The sequence below is a fragment of the Falco naumanni genome, chromosome 11 (assembly GCF_017639655.2).
Source record: "Falco naumanni isolate bFalNau1 chromosome 11, bFalNau1.pat, whole genome shotgun sequence".
NCBI classification, from domain to species: Eukaryota; Metazoa; Chordata; class Aves; order Falconiformes; family Falconidae; genus Falco; species Falco naumanni.
In genome coordinates, this window is record NC_054064.1 from 16,598,253 (window position 1) to 16,618,222 (window position 19,970).

At 51.2% G+C, this 19,970-nt stretch overlaps 1 protein-coding gene and 1 long non-coding RNA gene across 2 annotated transcripts; one reads left to right on the plus strand and one right to left on the minus strand.

The window, feature by feature from the left end:
* Nucleotides 1–2,996: 2,996 nt before the first annotated feature.
* On the minus strand, nucleotides 2,997–6,323 carry LOC121095595. Its single transcript, XR_005830155.1, has 2 exons — nucleotides 5,673–6,323; nucleotides 2,997–4,643 (listed from the first exon to the last, which is right to left on the minus strand). It is a non-coding gene; the product is annotated as an uncharacterized LOC121095595 (long non-coding RNA).
* A 214-nt stretch (nucleotides 6,324–6,537) lies between these two features.
* Nucleotides 6,538–17,830, plus strand: GFI1 (growth factor independent 1 transcriptional repressor). The gene is made up of 6 exons (XM_040611120.1): nucleotides 6,538–6,906; nucleotides 7,152–7,358; nucleotides 12,013–12,428; nucleotides 12,518–12,655; nucleotides 14,216–14,381; nucleotides 16,464–17,830. Exons 1-6 carry the CDS (start codon nucleotides 6,792–6,794, stop codon nucleotides 16,640–16,642), a joined length of 1,221 nt encoding a protein of 406 aa, XP_040467054.1. The 5' UTR covers nucleotides 6,538–6,791; the 3' UTR covers nucleotides 16,643–17,830.
* Nucleotides 17,831–19,970: the final 2,140 nt, after the last annotated feature.

Genomic DNA, 19,970 nt, shown 5'->3' on the forward strand with positions numbered 1-19,970 from the left:
GAATGTGCTAATTCCCTTACCTGTAGAGGCTCCAAATAATGTAACTCATTTTGCGGGAAGGTAGAGGATAATGAAAATCCCCTAGGAAAGCCATTAGGCTTGTCCTGAAGATTTAAACAAAAAAATCAACTTATAAAATAGAGGTTAGTACAAGCTAAGTAAAACTACAGTGTTATGTTTAATTATGCACCAGCTACTGACCCTATGTGTATTGAGGGGGAAGAGGAAAGCTAGGTACCAACTAATGAATTTCTGAATTTAATGAACTTAATTTTTGTTCTGTGAAATACTTTTATCAGTATAATTGTACCAACATTTTTTTTTTAATTCTCTGAGGGGCTGGTTGGTTTGTTTTATGAACTAGCTCAAGACATAAGATATATCAGTGAAATACATTTATACAGTAGCCCATAGAACCAGAGATTCTGAATGATGGAATGAAAAGCACATGGTAAATTGACTTTCAACATAACCTCTATATAGCATTAAGTTTCAGCTTCAGAGTGGAGAAAACATGCTAACATATGCATGTCTGTGCATACATGGACACTGACACAACTGCTGGATCCAAGATGCAACAGCTTAACACACTCCCTTTCCAGGAATTAATAACTTATTTCACAATTATAAAAAACAAAAGCAATGTGGCATACTCATAGAATTGTATACTGTTGTGTGACTGAAATTTCTATGTCCCACTATGAGAACCAAAATTCCAGAGACCTTTTTGCATAGTCTACATTCTGTAATGCATTGATCCCACTTTGTAATGGAGGTAAGTTCTGGGTCCATTCCTTCCCAAAGCTGAAATGCTCTTTCCATCCCAGCCTTTAACACCACAGCCTACTATCATTTTCCCTCCCCAGTCCATGCTCACAGTGATCATTACTTTTCTAATCTGTTCTGGCAGCAGCAGAAGTTACTTTGGTGTCCCCAGCGATCAAAAAAAAAAAAAAAAAAAAGCTATCTAAATCACTAATTAATGTCTTACATAGTTACAACATATGCTTATGCCACAAGGAGAAACATAAACAAGGTAGGGACAAGATGCTGGGGGAAAAATAAACAATAAGTAGGATATGTTAATTAAACAATTACAAAAAAGTTATAAAAATATCAAGACTTCCCAACCGAATGCACAGTGCTACAAGTTCTAGCAGCTTCTCATAGTGAAAGTGTTCTGGATAACTGTGATCTCGGGTTTTATCACTTTAAAGTGTGTATAAGTTCCTCACAGAATCACCCTCTTCGCTGCCTTCTCCCAGTCCTGACTTTGACAGGCAAGAAATTGCTTCTCCTTCCCTATATACCAAGCAGCTAACCTGTCAAATCCTGTTCTTCAAATCCTTCCTCCTGTTACAATGCGTCTCATTGCTTCTGAAGATGAAGATCTCATCTGCATTCCATCACCTTTGGTGCCTTATCTGATGTCTTCTTAAGCTCTAATGGTGACATCAGGCAGCTGCTGTGAACAGTGCAGTAAATTACACGGAGTACCTCTTCAGTCTTAAGCACCACTATAATGTAATCCCACCTGAGTGTAAACCCCTTCTTTTATTTATTTCTTCTGCTCTTTTGTCTCTAAGGGGTAATGATCATGTATTTACCATTGCATTAAACTGTATTTTGCCAAGTTTTTGTATTTAACTTGGAATATCACGCTCCCTTTGGGGGAGGCATTAGAGGAGCTCTGTTAAAACCCAGCCCCAGTCCCTATCATCTACACTTCACGTGAATTACATCTCTCCACCAACTCATGAACCACTGGGTTTTGGCTTTTTCGTACTGGTATACATAATATTTGGTATTGTCACACAGCTCTTGCAGTGTCACATGATGACACTGCATACACAAGATCATCTTTAAGGTTACTGAACTGTGGCACATAGGTCACATCATAAACCAAGGATAAGAGCTTAGCCCCAACACTTTTGTTCAGCGTGCTGTTACTAAAGATAGCAAGCTCCTCTTGGGGGTGGAAAGAGCCCTGGGACAACGACGGTTGGAGGCTAAGGAGTGGAAATTGCCTTCAGGCCCTACCTACCGATAGCAGCAGCTGCAGCACTGTTCTTTCAGTCCGTTGTTCCATAGAGATAGCAACCCAGCTGCTGGGTTGCAAGATAAAACGCGTGAGGGGCGAGTTCCAGGCAAAAAGGGCTGGAAGCCCACGAGATGAGAAAGGCTCCGGCCGGCCGGCCGCTCCCGGCGGGGTGCGCGGCTGGGCCTCCCCGGGCGGCTCTCCTCAGCGGGGCTGCGGGAGGAGGAGCCGCTTCCCGCCTCGCCCGGCCTCGCGCTGCCGCCCGCGGGCACGTGGCGCCGCGGCGCCCGCTCGCGCCCGGCGGGGCCCCGCGCCCGGCTGTGGCGGAGCGGCGTGGGGGGGAGCTCCGGACCCGGCTGCGCCAGCGCGGAGCCTGCCGCCCACCTACTGGGGACAGGGCCGAGCCGGTACACGGCTCCTGCGGGAGCCTCGGCTCGTCCTCGGCACGGCACGGTGGACAGCGCCCGTGTTCCGCTTCCTTCCGTCCTCACCGGCGGCGTAATGCTAACGGTCCGTCCCGAGGAAATCCCGGGAAGGCGGGGGCGCGTTCCAGGCACGAACAGGTTTTGCAAATCGCAAAACAAACCCGTTCTCGTGCGCTTTCTCTTCTAGTTATCTGAGAAAGCTGACGCCCCAGGGGCTGGGGGTCTGTTGCCGCTGCCCGTGCAGCATCCACCCTTACATGCTGAATTAAGCATTAACCCGATCCACTCGTTTGATTTCCTTATCCTTGCGGAAGGCTTTTAAGCAGTTTGGGAAGCAGTAGGTGAGGAGGTGCAGGTGGGCTCAGTATGGGGGGCTTGGCGCGGTGGCTCCCCCGGAGAGCCCCGAGCGGGGCCGCTGGGGCCCGGCAGCGCACTCGGCTCCCGGCAGGCAGCGAGCACCTGCCGCACGGCACCGCCGGGCTTCAAACCACGCCGAAGCACCTGCGCATACATTTTGACCATAGATGCATAAAGATGGATATGTATTTTATTACAACCGGGTCAGGATGGCTTACGAGAGCTAATAGTGATTTACAGTCATGTTTTCTGCTGCTTTCATTACAGTCAAAGCGCTGTTTGGCAAGGTAATCGAAAGGCTATTAGTTTCTCATCCCATTTCAGAGGCAAACGAGAAAGGCTGTTTTGCAAAAAGTCATAAACAGTGAGTCAACGAAGACGCATACACGAAATTACACCGAGTTGTTCCAATCTGGTTATTTCTACTGATTCCAGCATTTATTTTTGAAGCTGACGGAGCGAATGATTTTCAGAGTAATCAACCAAAGGCGCAGCAAGGAGACCGCGGTACACGGATGCCGTAAGTAAAACTGCTGTGCCCAGCACCAGGAACTTTCCGGCAGTAATGAAGGTGTTAAGGTCGATGTGTCAGTCGTGTTCTTCAACTTCCTTTTGTGTCACTACTAAAGCATCACGCAAAAGGTTGGACAGTTTTTGTCGTGGTGGTGTTTGTTTGCTTAGTTAGATTTTGGGAAGTCAGCTTAATCCTACGTTTCACACGGGCTCACAGGCACACAGTGACTAATTTTTCTGTGAATACTTCGGGGGTGGGGTAGTGGTGAAGAAAAGCACCTGTTGGCAAAGCCAGCGTGCTCCCCGGGCGTGAGAGAGGCTGAAGTTTGCTCCTGCCTTGTCCGACTTCAGTCTCGGTCATTTCTGAACGGGAAATGGTGTTAAACCTCGATTCACCCACTGCGGAGCCGTACTTCGGGCGGCCCTATAGTCACCGAAACGACGTTGCTGATGGCCCGAGATGTCTGAGAGCGAAGCTCACAATCACCTCAGAAAGACACCGAAGAACTGTGTCGGATTTCCTGGCTGCATCCTGGCAATCCGAAGCTAGACCCAGAAAACTGTGTTTTGGGGTCGGGGTGTCTGTGTAAAGCAAGGCGAGCCTTTTTTTCTTCGGGGGTCTCCGCAGGCGCGGGCGGTGTGAGGCGCTGCCTGCCGTGGACCCCCGCCACCGTGCCCGCCGCCGGTGCCTGCCCCACGGACCCTTCCCGAGCCAGCGGCTCGAGCACCGGCACGCAGGCGGAGGAGGCAATCGCTCCCCTCTCGCCTGGCTCCGCTCCTCTTTCGCCTTCGTGTTTGAATCGCCCTTAAGCTACAGCACCCACCGTGCGCCGGGGAGGGGTGGCGGTGGGGGATCTCGCCTACCCTTTCCATATTTAACCATTACCTAAATCCGAAGGGAAATGAGCAAACCTCTAGGCTTGGGTCTTAAGGTATTTTCAGCGCCGTTGGGCGTATTTATCCCAAAAGTTTTCCACAACAAGTTATTTCTAGTCCAGGGGAGGTCTCCGACGCCCAGGGCCCTGCCTTAGCCCCGATTGTACCGGCCCGCAGGGCTGGATGGCGGCGGAGGCGCGTCCCCCCGCTGCCGGGCCGGGCTCAGGGCGGGCGCCGGCTCCTCCGTCCCCTGCCCTCAGCCGCTGCCCGCCTTGAGTCAATCTGTGTTTTGAATCTGTGACTTGTTCTCGTTGCGGAAGTTGAAGGGGATCCAAGAATAGTTCAGATAGATGCGTGTAATTTCTAGAGCAGAACCCCGAGAGAAATGAAACGCCTGAGTCCAGAATGACACTTTGATGTCACTTCAGCGAGCCCTGTGAGGTGGAATACGGTAAGACATTTTCATTTAAGGAAAAACGAGAAAGAAAGGAGGGGGAACAGTGCTGATTTGTGAGGCACTTTTTTTCTTTTTTTTTTTTTTTCTTTTTCTTTTTTTTTTTTTTTTTTTTTTGCAGAAGCTCCTAACGCTCAGGAAGTGGAATTTGTGGTTTAGGGGGCCGAGCTCTGAAGGAGTTGAGAGAGACAGACAAAAAAAAAAAAAAAAAAGCAGCCAACTCAAGCACCATTGCTCCTTAAAGGGAGGCTAAATTTAAAATCACCCAAACTAGCAGGCTGCGGCGCAACCCCCGTCTGCAGCCCAGCTTCCTTCACCCCTCCAAATGGGTAAGCGCTTTTGCCTTGCTCGCCTCGCGTGGGCAGCTGCGGGCGGGCCGGGGTGGCAGCGACCCTTCTCCTCTCCTCAGCCCTCCTCACCTCCCCTCACCTCCCCCCTCCTCCCCTCCGGCTCTGCCTCAGTGGTGGCGGCTCGGGGAGACGCCGGCCTCGCGCGCGGCCCGCGTGCCAGCGGGGGGGGGGGGGGGGGGGGGGGGGTGGGGGGGGGAGGGGGCGGGTGCCGGCGGCGGCCAGGTGGGCTGCGGGACTCGCCTTCCCACGGGCACGGCCCCGGCCTCGCAGGCGGCCTTGGGCGGCGGAGGCCGGCGGCGCCTCCGCGGCGTGGCTTTTGGAGGGAAAAGCACCGCGCCGGGGCGAAAACACGCGGCAGAAGCGGCGCCGGCGTCCGGAGCTCCCCAACGGCTGCGGTGGCGGTTGCTGTCGGGGAGGGCGGCGCGGTACCGGGCCGCTTTGATTCTCGCCCCCCACTCGGTGCCCCACTCTCTGCCGGCCCCCGCTCAAGGATGAACCGAGGCGCAGGTGGGCCCGGGCAGCAACGCTCCCACCCGCTCGCCCAGCGCTGTGCCCGGGGGCGGCGCCTCGCGGCCCTGCCCCCCGCCGGGCGCGGACGGGCCGGTGCTTCGCCGCGCAGCCCGGGTCGCCACCTGCGGGGCAGCTCCCGCGCCCCTTACCTCCTTCTCCCGTCCGCAAACCTGAGGCCACTGACGGGGGTGTGTGTGGGGGTGGAAGGGGAAGAAAGAAAGAAAAGCATCAGCAGCCTCCCGAAGTCCCCCAAAAGAACCAAACGCAGCTTAAGCTCGCTTTCTGCAAAGTGTGCAGCGTAACGGCAGGGGCGGGCCGGTGCTAGACGGGTCCCAGTGAACGTCTCCCGCCTTCCTCGAGGAGCAGGCGGGGGGCAGCTCTGGTTAGCCCGGTCCCTGTCCCCCAGGGCCCCCTGAAGGTTTCCCACCTCCTTTCTCTCCCCGCCCCGGCTTTCGGTGCCCGCAGCTGTTGGCGCCGCGGCACCTTGCAGCTGCGGACCGCAGCAGATTCCGTTTTGTTCGTTTTCGCGTTATCGTTGTTCGCACTGGAGGGGTGAATCAGTCCCTCCGACAGCAACAGCCTCTCAGGCGTCGGGTTAGGCTGCCGGGTTTGTAACGACTCTCCCACCCGTCCCGGCAGCAGCCCTGCGCCCTCCGGCCCGCTCTGGGTGGCGGGCACTGATAAGCCGCTTCGGGGGTGCCTTTTGCTGGCGCCGCTTTTGCGGCGGCTGCCGGCGCGGACGCAAACATGGAGGCGCGGTGCGCCCACCCCGCCGAGCGCGGCCACGCTGCCCCGGAGGGACGGGGCTGCACATGACCGGTCCCCTCCCCTCCCGCCCCCGCCTCCGCAGCTCGCTCAGCCCCCCTCGTCCGACGGACGTTGCCCGGTCGCTGCTGTTGCCTGTTCCCCGCAATCCGGCAGCGGCCGTCGAGCGTGGCCGGGGCGGCACCGGGGGGTAGGGGGGTGGGGACAGCGCTGGCCGGGGCCGACGAGAGGCTCAGTAGCTGCGCTCTGGGAAGGGGGGGCGAGGCGAGCGGGGCCGGGGGCGGTGGCCTGAGCCACCTGCACGCCGCCACCTGGCGCGCCGCCCCCGGCGAGCGGCCCCTCCCGACCGGCGCCCCCGGCCCTCACCGGCGGGCTCGGCGCCTCCCCGCAGGTCGCCTCTCCGCCGCCGCCCCGCGGGAGACTCGGGGGTGACGCTCGCCGCCGCCGCCGTGCCCGGCGCTTGGAGAGGGAGCGCGGCCGCGCCGGCCGTGGCAGCGCCCACCATGCCGAGGTCCTTCCTAGTAAAGAGCAAGAAAGCGCACAGCTACCACCAGCCCCGCTCCGCCGACGAGGACTACAGCCTGCGGCTGGAGACGGTGCTAGCCCAGATCTGTGCAGGTAGGAGCCCCCCGGCCGCAGCCTCGCCCGCCCGCCCCGCGTCAGCCCGCTACCGGCGGCGCCAGCACCGGCCGGTGGCCCTGCAGCCCCCGGCACCGCAGCCGCCGACGGGAGGCTGGCGGGGCTGATGCAGGGCTGAAGGGACCCCGGCGGCAAACCTCGGCGGGAGCGGGGCCGCCGCGGGAGGTGGCCGGCCCCGCCGCAAGCCCGCACTGAGGAGCCCCCTCGCCCCCTTTGTCCCGCAGACAGCAAGATCCCCGAGGACGCGGGGCTGTGCCGCACCGTCCTGCCCGATCCGGAGCCTTCCCAGGGGCGCTTCTCCCCGGAATCCCACCTGACCGAGGCTGCCGATGGCACCTCCGAGTCAGCGCCCAGCTGCGAGGGCAGCGTCTGTGACAGGGTGTCCGAGTTCGAGGATTTCTGGAGACCTCCCTCGCCCTCCGTCTCGCCAGGTAGGACCGGGGCGAGCGGCGCCGGGCCCGGGTCGGTGCGGCGGGGCAGCGGCTCACGGCTGGGTGCCGCAGGCCGAAACAAGTGGAAGGGACAGATTTGCCTTTTCCCACGCACTTCCACTCGTTTTCGGGTTATCTTTCTCGGGTTGCTTTTCCAGCCTGTCTGCCGGTGGTGGGGAAGCGGCGGCTGACAGGCTGTAGGAAAGCTGTGGTGCCGTCGGGCGTTGGTTTTTTGGTTTCTGATTAATTGCTAGACGCAAGCCGGTTATGTTTTAAAGGTCCCGGCATTTTCCTACACTGGGTCCTGCTACCCCGAGTCAGATGTGTTTTAAGACAGTAAAAATTTCTACTAGGCGATCTGTATACCCGTAGTAAACAGCGTTCACTTTGTATTTCGTACTATATGCTAGACGTTTTCCCTAACTCCTTTTCAGGTTATTTCTTGCTTCTTGCCTATAAAAAAGATCCCTCCTTCCCTCCCCCTCTTCTCTCTACCTGTTTTTTTTTTGTTGTTGTTGTTTGTTTGGTTTTTTTTTCTTTTCTAAAAACGCATTCGTAAAAAAACAGCAGAAAATAATGACGGTCAGATTTAAATACCCCAAATCCAGGAAACTCACACTTATGGCTGCAGCGCCTGTCTCTAGCTCCCTCGTCCTGCCTTTGATGTGGTTGGAGCAGTGGGAGATGCTGTCCCCAGCCTGGCGCGAATACTTATCTCGTTTAAAAAAACAATGGTGTTATTTTATAACAAAATTATTTTTATATAACCCCCACTTTTTATTGCCTCGGTTAAAAAGTGACAGCTGGAAAAAAGAACAATTTCTGTCTTAGCGAAGGAAAAATTGTCTCAGCTTTACCGACAGCAGACGCCAGCAAACGAATGCTTAGTCCGGTTTCCCCACCACTTTCCCACTTCGTCTTTTACAATGTCCTTGCATATCAACGGCTGATTGTGATGAACAGGGTTTGCATTTTGAAAGCCTCCCTCTATTTTAAGAGCCCTAAAGCCCTTTGAGGGGATATTCAAAATGCTGCCCAGTATCATCAAAGCCGGCCACGGGACAGTTTCAGTCTACAAATGACAGACCTGACCAAATGCGGCAGTCTTTCTTTTCCTAATATTTCTGCACAAAGTGTACCAAGTGCATAATTTTTGATCTAACAAATTTGTCCTTCTCTTCCTTCCCCAAACAATTACAATTTGTGCATGGGAAACAGGCCGTTTTCATGAGGTGTCTAAAATTAGACAGATGTAAAATGGAGCAGGTATTTTACCAGGGTTGCTCTGCTTTTTCCCTCTCCCCACTCATTTCTTCCCCCACTGTGGGGTTCATTAGCTCCCAGCCAACCATCCAGCTACCCAGGGAAGGTGTCTTTGCAAAATGAGGGTGACATCCCCAGATCAAGATTTTTTTGGTGGAGGTAGGGGAGGGCAGTCCTGGGACTTTCTGGTTCCATTCACAGGAAGAACAGGAAGGTAAGGGACTCCTCTGGTAAGGGAAGGTAACAAGTACTGTAAGGAAAGAGCTTTATTAAATGAACCTCAGTGCACTGAGAGAGATGCTGTTAACGTTAATGATGAAGGCAGTGGCAGCAGGCTTAGATAGTCGGGCTTCCTCCCACAGCTGCCCCCCAACCCCTCTGCCTTGAAGCTGCTTCAGATTCAGTGTGAAGCTGGAATTCGTGCCTAGATCACCTCTGCAAGATGCACTGGTGAGAGACTGGATTTTTATGATTGTCTTTGTCTGGGTGGGGCACAGTTTCTATTCTTTGACAGGCAGGTCAGATGAGAAATGATGGTTCTAAATCACGCTCAGGGCAGGTGCAGTGAGTAGTACTGTCACCCCCTTATCCCTAGAAGTGAACATAGGTGCAGGTTGCACTTCAATACACAGTGAAAGCCAGATTTCAGATTTGTCTTTGAGTGCTGTGCTGCTGATCTAGGCGGGTGTGCACAGACACAATACCTGTTAACACTCTAATACGTTGTTGACTCCATCAGTGCAAATCACTGTTATTTAACCTCACTTTCTACGTGTATCTGTAATCACATGCGTTTGCATATACAGAAGGTGCCTGGTAGCTCAGTGCAACAGTATATTAGTATCTCCTGATGAGCCTGATCATGCTGCGGTCTTGGGGGAGGCTTTTACTGGGTATAATGGTGTTGTGCAGAGAACATGGTGTTTTGTGGTCTGCGGAGGAGGACACCTGAATCTTTCTTTGCTATGCATATCAATTGTTCCCAGCGATTTCAGGCCGAGTTTACCTTGCCTTCAAAAAAGGGCATTGATGTCTTTTCTCACAGACGTGGTCTATACAAAGAATGCACAGAATTGCTAGGAAGAGTAGGGAGAATCTGTCTCTCCCTCCCTGTGCACCCCTTGGGGGCCTAGGTGCTGTGTAGCAGAGGAGAGGCAGACACAGAAGTGTCCAGCGGTGTGGCCGAGCAGGGTTTGCAGGTTGCCGTGACACTGGGTACAGGGCTTGGATGGCTTGAGCTTGCCCCTGAAAAGTATAGCGTGAGTGGCTCCCCTGTGCTTGTGCTTTGAGAGGTCTCCAAAGCATGTGAGGTGATGGAAGGAACATTGCACGCAAACTGATCTGTGGTGCAATGTTTACTGTGTCCCATGTTGCCAATTCCAAGGGCTCAAAAATCAGGTCAACCTTCCCTCTGCTCTCACTCAACAGACTGGCTTGGAAATCAAGATTGTAAGTAATACCTTATGGATATTCAGTTCTAGTGTTGAAATATTGAGGGTTTACATTTTGATGCTTTTCTTTACAGTCTGGGCTGCAAGTTGTCTTTAAGAGCGAAATAAAGTTAAAACAAGAACAAGCAAACAAAAGGAAAGCTGAGAGCCTGATGAAATCATGCAGTTTCAAGAGCTGGGGCTTTAAGATAGTTTTGAATCTTGTGATAAAATCGTGAGAGATGGCAATGCTGAAACTGGTTGCAAAGACACAAGATAGATGATGTGACGCTGACCACAACTTTTGCAGTCAGTGCAGAACAGGAAAAATCATGCTCATCATCATGTCAGCTAATGTGATTTCATAGCTCTGTTCAAACGTCCCAGTTGGTATGTGCACATATATTTCCAACCAAAAGACTGCTGATTTCAATGGAAGAATTTGAGACTATTAACATCTGGATTTTTGTAAAAGATAAGATACAGTCAAGTCATTCATAGCTCAGTTTTCACCTCGTCTTCGTTTCCCTTCTGTAACCCTCAGTGACCACCTGCCTATCCAAATAGACGGCCTAACACATCTTCCCTAGCTCACCCCTAGTTATCTTGGTTTGCCAATGGTTGAGAAAGCCATGGGAGCTGTGAAGTTGACAGGAATGAAAAAAGGCAAGATAGAAATTGTGGATGAACAAGTTTTTGGGTAAGGGAGGTTGTTATGGAAGCCCAAGTGGTAAGGGTTGCCTGTATCTTTGTGAATTCAGCAATTAATTGATTTATCTTTTCCTTGGTTCACTAAAACAATTATCCAGTGGAGATGTTTGACTCTCCCAGTGCTGCTGCCTATTGTGATGAGTGAAAGCAGAGCACCTTGGGCATTAATCAGCATCTCTGGCAGACACAGTTGGGGTCTGGTACCTCATGTTCCCTGCCTAACTTTGCTTTCCTCTATGCGAGGCTCCCTGAGCATTGGTGCCTTTAGGCACTGATCTCAAAGGCTGTGTTCCTGCCATTGCGTCAGACTCTGCTATGGCCCCCAAGTGTGATTCATCCTGTGGTGCTCACTGCCTTGGTCAGATGCCATTGCCAAAGGTGAGCCTATTAGAGGCATCTGAAGCCATCTGAGCTTGTTCTGGTGGAAGATTGCTTTGATTATAACTGCTAAGAAAATCTTTTTGTGTCTTCAGTTTTTAATGCTGTCTATACCGATGATTTTGTGAAGCTCTCTCTTTTGGGTGGACACAGTTTCTATACTTTGAGAAACTCAGAGAAATCTGAAACAATCAGGATTTTATTTCAGATGAGGACAAATTTTAGTTTATTTTTTTCTGAAAAAGCAATGCATGACATTCAAGCCTCTCAGAAGCTGGTTTTTATTTTAATTATGCTGTAGTATAGTTATGAACAGCTGTGGCATGAAGTTGAGAGCCTAGATTTGGTCATTTAATTGTGAAACAAGTAGTTTTCAGTTTTGTTGAACAGGTAAATCTCAGCACGCTTGCTCCTTCTGGCACCTCTGTAATGTTGTATTTGCTATATGTGTGTGTGGGATCTACATCAGATCTTACACATGTGGACTGTCAGCTTTGATGCCCATCTTGGGACACCATAGATATACTTTTCTGAGGAGCTGCAGATAAAACCAAAGGAAGCTGCAGATTGAGTTGTTTAATATCTCAACAGTCAGATCAACGTGTGCACACCTGGGCTCCCAGAGATGGAGACAGATAAAATTGGTGGATGCTTTAAGTATTTTGGTGGGGACAGCAGGTGAGTAGGTAGTACTGGACACACAGACTCCAGTGCCATACAAAATGTCCTCCCATTGGAGATGAAAGGGCAGCCTTAATGTGCAGCGTAGGGGTCTGGCTCTGGGCACAAGTCCGAGTGCTGCGATGATTCTGCCCCACGATAGCAGCTGGATTCTGAAGCACACTAATTCCGATGCCCTTGTGTTTCCACAGCCTCGGAGCGATCTGTGTGTCCATCCCTAGATGAAGCATCCCCCTTCTCGGTGCCCTTCAAACCGTACATGTGGAACAGCCTGGGTGGCTCCGAACTGAGGCACCTTGTGCAAAGCTACAGGCCCTGCCCGACGCTGGAGCGAACCTCAGCCCTGGGGCTCTTCTGCGAGCGAGGATCTGACCCTGCCCTCTATGGTGCCGAGTGTAGCTCTTCCCTTGGACTTTATGGTGACTTCGGCTCCCCGGGCCAGGGGCTGTTTGAGCGGCCGCCAGCAGCAGCGCCTGGACTCTATGCTGAGACGCAGCCTGGGCTGCAGCAAGAGAAGGGGCCAAGTGGCATCAAAGTGGAGTCGGACCTCTTGTGTCGCCCATTGCTCATCAGCACTGGCTCTTACAAGTGTGTCAAGTGCAGCAAGGTAAGGATCCCTTTCTCCCACACTGGTTATGACTCTTCTCCAGCCCCTTCTCCCGGGCAAGCCTGACCCAGTGTGCTCTCTCCGCTCAGGTCTTCTCCACGCCTCATGGCCTTGAGGTACATGTGCGCCGCTCACACAGTGGCACGAGGCCCTTTGCCTGTGACATGTGTGGCAAGACCTTCGGCCATGCAGTCAGCCTGGAGCAGCACAAGGCTGTGCACTCGCAGGTGAGAGCGGGGCGGGCTGCCAGGATGAAGGTCTGATGAGGGCCAGGGCCAGCTGCTTGCTTCAGCTGGCGCTGGGGAGCCCATGAAGGCAGTCACAGGGCAGTAGGTGGGCACCTAAACGGAGCAGAGGAAGAGAATGTGGTAGGGCTGCAGTGGGCAGCTGTGGGTGAGGATTACAGTGGCAGGCAGAGGAAAGGGTGAGCAGCTAGTGAGCAAAGGAGCAAATGAACAAATTAAAAAGCACAGGCTTTGTTTCCATTCCCCAGACCTTGTGTGCGTCTGTATTAAGCAATGGGCACTTTTGGCACTCCAGAAGTAACGGATAATAAATTTTCACTCCTGCAGCTGGAAATTGTAATGTGCATGTGGCCTTTTTTTAACAGCTAAAGCAACCCACTGTGCTTTCTTTCGATGCAGCTCTCATCATTCTTTCTCCTCCCCTCCCCCCGAGAAGTGAATCTTCCCTTGTTTGTAGTCATTGTGTCTGTGCAGGAACATCTCAACGACCAGTCAGGTATAGAGCACAGACTTCACCCGTCTCGACACACTCTGAGTCACACACCAAAAGAATATGGTAGTTAATTTTGGTAGGAGGACTTGTAACATTTTCCACCTGCTGATATTGTGCCATATTTCCCCTTCACCCACCCACTTGACTTGGCAAATCTTCCTTCTTCAGATTGGCTTTTGGAGGATAGAATTACAGCAATGTTTTTTTTTGCTGTTTTATTTACAATTTCATGAAGTGTGCAACAGCAGACAGAGCACACAATGAGGGCAAATATCTCATCACCCATTAAATAATGGTGAAAAGTGCAGCACTGCATATGGTGTCCATGGAGGGGACATTTCAGGGAGGGCACATTAAAAGCCAAATAAACAAAGGTGATTGTATGAAAGCATAGAGGAAGACGAAGGTGTGATGGTAGTTAAGGGATGGAAAGAAGAGATGATTTATGGTGGAAGAAAGTGGTGGAGAGGAGAGATAGCAAGGTCTTAATACATTTATTTTGGTATGTTAAAGTAGTAAGCCAAAAAGCTGTTTTCGCCTGGTGCTCTAGGTACCTTTCATTTGAATTTTAATGGAACTACACATAAGCAGTTAGTTGTTACCCTGCCAGCAGAAGTCAGCCTGCCACAGAGATTTCCCAGGACAGCCAAGCAGATTTCAGCACCCACTTTCCTGTGTACAGTGGAGAGCTGGCCTCTGAACAGTGCTGCAGCTGTTGGGCTTCCCAGTGGAGTGATCATGTCCTGGGCCCCTGCTGAAATGTGCAGGCGGACTCTGGCTGGTTGGTCAGGGCTACCTCCCACTTAGCCATTCCTGATAGCAGGAACAGCTGATCAATTGAATTTTTGTGAGGAGTGGTGCACAGCACTGGGAGAGGATGCATTATTTTTTTATCATGTAGTGCTATCATGCCAGTGTTAGCGTCTCTGCAGGCCAGCCAGCCCTCTGGAGAAGTGGAAGTGTTTGCTAAGGCAGAAGGGGCAACACTGATGTTCTGGTGGGATCACTGGTGTGGTGTAACGTGTGTGTGTTTGGGCTCTTCTCTGCAGGAACGCAGCTTTGATTGTAAGATTTGTGGCAAGAGTTTTAAGAGATCTTCTACTCTGTCCACCCACCTGCTCATCCACTCGGACACCCGGCCTTATCCGTGCCAGTACTGTGGGAAGCGGTTCCACCAGAAATCTGATATGAAGAAACACACCTTCATTCACACAGGTCAGCCCTGCAGCTGCTGTTGTGCAGCCCCAACTGTGAGGGCAGGTCTCAGAAGAGGTCCCTCTGCAGCAGTCCATTCCTCCTCAGCTGGGACACTACAGGCATCTCCCCATGCCTCTCACTGCCTTGCTGCTGTTCCTCATGCTGTCTGAGCTCTACTTGTGCAAAGGAAAGTGATTTGAATGTGGTTTCATGAACAGCAGCTGCAAAATAACCCAAATCCTCACAATCCAATCGGTGCTCCCTTAATAGCATCCACCAATGTTTATTCAAAGGGCTTTTGTATAAGATGATTTGTAGAGTATTATATTCATGGAGCCTTGATTTACAGTGGAGGTCCCTGGAAAATGACAGGTGAATTTGATTGCAGCTTTTTTTTTTTTTTTTTTTCAGGATCTATCAATTTACAATAGAAACAACAGGAGTCTCCTCCTCTAGATCAAACACTAAACTGAAGGGCCTAGGGTCCAACTCTTAGTCTAAATATTTGTTTAGAGATTGCCTGCACTTCCACCCGGACTTTCAGAGAAATGTCTGCAGTTTGATAGAGAATGGAAGGAGAGGTGCAGAGTTCTCAAGTTTCACTGTTAGTAATAAACGTGGAGACTAATAAAGTGCAGGTGAATCACCAAAGGAAATATCATTCAGTGAGAAGGCAGGTTTGTCAGAAACCTTTAAAAGAAAATCTTGCCTTTCAGACTTGCACCATTCACTTCAAGTAGAGGGAAATGACGACTTGTGAGATACAGAAGCATTTGGAGACATGAAATAACAGCTGCAAGCCTGAGATTCAGATGACCAAAATCCTGTTTCCTGACAGTGACCACTAGCAGATATCAAGGGTGAAGCCTAAAAATGGCAAATATATAGAAAGATGGCCTTATATGTAGCGCTGCTTGGTTGTGACTTTTGTAGATGACAAGCAGTGAACAATAAATGTTACTTGTAAAGATTTTTCCACCAGATGTCTGCTGGATCAAAGTGAACTATTTAGGAAGAAACACAAAAAGTATTTCCATAGTCACTTTTTCAAATGAGGCTTGATTAAGTAGAATTTCAGCCAAATTCTGAATCAGTCAAAACCATTATTTTGTTGTGAGAACAGAAACCGTTCCTGAGCTTTTAGATTGCTAATAAAAAAACCAGTCCTTAACTGAATCAGAGATCCCTTTCATATGCAGCATACATTTGTGAACTGAGACTCCAACACATTTTGTATTATTTTATGTTTCTAAGAATCTGATCTTCAAACATGCAAAGAGTTTGTTGCTCCAGCTGAAGTCAGTGCGCTCTGCAGGTGCGAAGCCACTCTGAAAATCAAGCTTGGTTTTGTGGTTGGGTTCCCTTTTGTCTGTTACTTGATAATAAACACTATGAAAATGCACTGAGATCCTGCTCCCATGGAGGCCAGTGGAGTTTTGCCACTGACCCCTCTGTAGAAGTTCTGGAGGCTGGATTTATTCCCATTTATGTTATTTGCCTGCAGGAGAACTTGCAGGCTGGCTTGGGGTGACTGCTAGCATTTCTGTGTGGGGAATGGGGAGAAGGACAGATCTCTGGATGAACCCTGCCTTTTAGGGTTCACTTAAAGGCTTTCATATCTCCTTGGGGAGACACCCCGGCTCGCTGGGTCTGGCTTAACAACCTCCACCTATCTATTCCACCTGCCCCCATGCTGATGCTATAATAGGTGTCGGGCATTCAGCACGACTTGGGGGTCTTTCCAAGAGTTCCTCTTGTTTCTAGGACACAAAGTCAGTTTTAAAATGCACAGAGCCCATGCAGCCAAGTGATTTACCAGTTACAGTGTCCTGAGAGCACTCAGTGCTTCGGGCTGCTCCCAGGACTATACTGGGCCGATGGAGGTGCAGCCAAGTTCAGGCCCGCTCAGCTGCCGTGCAGGCTCTGCCAGTGCTTTGGGGCCCCCAGTTGTGTGTTTTTTATAAGAATGACTTCTTCGGTAGTGGCACAGGGATCCCTTGGATCAGCTCTAAGGGCCAGTGTGCCTTTTCTGTTTGCTCTGGTCCTGTGTAAGCAGCGTGTTGCCTCTTTCACACCCTCTCTCCTGCCTTCTGCTTGCAGGTGAGAAGCCTCACAAGTGCCAGGTGTGTGGAAAAGCCTTTAGTCAGAGCTCCAACCTCATCACCCACAGTCGGAAGCACACAGGCTTCAAGCCCTTTGGCTGTGACCTGTGTGGCAAAGGCTTCCAGCGAAAGGTGGATTTACGGAGACACCGGGAGACACAGCATGGCCTGAAATGAGTCCCAGCTGCAATACGGAAAATACCTACAACACTAGGAGAACAGATTCCCTTGGCTTCCCCACTGGACCCAAGCCCTGTCCTGACCGCAGACCCTGGCATTACCTTTCTGACCAGGAGCTCAAGGAGGAAAGAAGAGGACAGGGCCATGCATTGAATGACTGTGAAAGAGGAAATCGAAGGCTGGGGTTTCTCTCTTTCTCTTTCCCTCTCTGTTTCTGAAATAACACTGGACAGTAAGCCTTTTAGATATGAAGCCTGATACTCCAAAGACGGATAAGCTACCTAATAATCTGTAAGCTGGAAAATATTTCTCCCTTGGCCAAGATGAACCCCCTGAAGTTGTCAGTCGCTTGAATCACCTTGCAGGGAAACATGGGCATAACAGTGTTTACATGGCAATGGCAGACAGCTGTCAGCACGTGGTGTAGGGAGTGCTCGCCTTTGGTTGAGTGTCGGTGCTGAACGGCTTCACTTTTGGTTTCCTGTCGGGAAAACCTGGAGGGTCAGGACTGAACTGTGCAGTTTGACATCTTGCTGGTTTTTAGACAAAAGTACCAGCTTGGGCCTGATCCTGCTCTCGCTTGTTCTGGTGCACGTAGGGAGCTGCATTAACAGTTATAGAGAGGCCCTTGTTATCCTCCCGGAGCCATCTCTGCACAAGGCCTGGCTGTGTGCGTGGGTGTTTGAGGCATGGGGGGGTTACTTCTTGCTATATCAACTAGGGAGAAGGAAGCTTGTGAAAAGTGGAAAAGCCAAAGCACAGATTTACGCCTTATACCTAGAAACCCATCCAACAAGTGGTCCTGGCTGCAGAGGGCAGGAGCACCAGGGAGGCACGGCCTTCCTGTCCAGACCATTACTGGCACTCTGGGCTTGTTGTAGTAACTGGAAAATAGCTACTCAATAGCATAATTTGTATATTTGTTTTTGTTGTTTTTTTGTTTTTTTTTTTTGTTTTTTAATTTTTAAAGGGAAACTCAGCTGAGGTGGGCAGGAATCATGAAAGATTATAATTGACTGAATTTGCCTTAAATGACCCTGCATGTACCTCAGTTAAAAAAATGCTGTTTTTACTTTGTTGACAGATTTGTAAATGTCCTTATTTAGATTTTATGGAGTGTCTTATGTTTATTGGTACATATTTATTGGAATAATGTTTTAAGTTAATAAAGTATTGAGGATGGTCCAGAGTGCTTTTCATTTAATACATAGCTTCAGCACATTTGTGAATGTCAGCCATAGCAATGCTACACCACAGTGATGGTTGGGGATATGGCATGTGAGGAGGGAATGCAGGCACAGCAGAATTTGCACAAGGGTGCACGAAGGTGATTGAAGAACATCACTGCCATATTTATTTGTCTAACTCCCACTGTTTTCACACTTTTGAAGGCTGGGGTGTGCTGTGCTTAAGACTATCACTGTAAAAGGGTTTGGAAGGGAGACAGCAGTTTTAAGTGTCTGCTTTGGAACTGTAGACTGCCAGAAGTCCCTGCTTAGCTGGGGAGGAACTTGAATGTCCTCCTACGAGATTAAATGTCTGTGCCTGTGAGTTTGCAGGGACACCTGAGCAGCAGGTGCATCATTTATACTTAAGCCTGTTGGGACTCACAGCATTGCCTGCCTGCCTTTCCAGCAGGGCTTGCTCCAGCTGGCAGTTGCAGCCCATACAAAAGAGAAGCAGGAGGATGACGGAGGGGTCCCTTATTCTTTCCCCAGTGGAACACAGCATGGCAGCCTGGGTTTTTAGATGTATGCATAACCTGGTGTGCCTACGTGGGTATATACTCATTTCCAGCTTTGTGGTTTCATTATGGATAAAACCAGCAAGCAGGGGCTCCCTGTGCCCTGCTGGGCTGGCCCAGCCCCTGGGGCACCCTGCCCACCTCAGGACCATGGCAACCTGCCACGGTGCCACCCAGGTCCCTCCACGCTGCTGTCTGCCACCTCTGAAAAGGTCAGACACAGCTCCATCCTCACCAGGCTGCCCTGGCAGGCTGTGCCGTGCCCCCACTCAGGCAGGGCCCACACCACAGCTCTACGGTCCTGGCTTTTGTTGAACAGAAACAATCACAGTTGTTAGGGACAGAGGCTGCAGCACAGGCACCACAGGAGGTGCCAGGTGCTCTAAAGGCCTCGTTAGGCCCATTATGCTGGGTTAATCAATGCACAAATGAGTGTAGGAGACTAAGAGGTAACGGGGAAGGCCTGGTGGTGCCCTGGGCCCTGCCCAGAGCAGGGGAAGCTCTGAGGAGCAGCTCGGCCTGTGGCACAGGTAGGCTCGGGGCTGCCCCGGGGCCATGCGCGGTATTTATTTTACAGGGAACTGCAGTTGTGGCTGGAGCAAGTGCTGGCAGGGGGTACCAGTCCCCCCGGGGGTACCAGCTGTGGGGTGACTGGGGCACAGCAGCTGACCCCAGCCCTTCGGCCATCAGGAGGGCCTGTCCCTGCCAGCACAGCCTCCCTCCCTCCTGGCAGGCCGGCTGGCCTCACTCCAGCCGGCTCAGTTACCCGTGCCTGCACCCCAGAGCGTCTTACTTCCCCACAGGACACTGGTGTGGTTTGGGCCCAGTGTGACCCGCTGATTGGGGCTGGCAGCTACTGGTGGGGCCAGAGGGCTCTGCAGCACCCACACGCTGTGGTGGCAAGGCTGTTCTCCAAGGCAAGAAACTAGGAAGGTTGTTTTTACTGGTCTAAGTTGTGTTTTCCACTGGAGTATCTTGCAGCTTACTGGTATGCCTCAGGGCACTGGTGAACTGTTGCTGAGGACCTGAACCCCTTTGCAAGGGCTGTTCGCGGCTGCAGGGGAGGGTGCTCCCCACCTTGCCAGCCCTGCTTGCATCCAGTGCCAGCTCAGCTGGTGGTTTGGGAAAAACATGGCTACCTCTGGGGAAAAACTCGTGGCTTTAAGGTGGGGAAATCGAACTGAAGAGGAGGAAAAGAGCATCTATCTAGGGAGAATCAGAACAGGCTACTGAGAGGCTGTGGTGCAAGTCTGAAGATTGGAAATATCTCTCTCAATGTTATTATTGCATGCCATTAAAAATGCATTATGCATATTACATGACTCATTATTCATGAAGCAGGTTCCATACCTTTTGTCTGCCAGAGTAACAGTAGAAAGGGTAAGGAGAGACACTGGAGCACACCTTTGTTTCATTCTGTAAATTTTTAATGACACCTCTAGCTAACCAGTTGGTGAAGCTCAGTTCCTGCATGAAAGTGGAAAGGCAGAGCTATCTACAGGACGACTAAGCCTTTCAGAAGCTAATTTGAGCTTGTGTTCATCCACACCAACGATGATTAGATTACCTATCAAGTGTGCA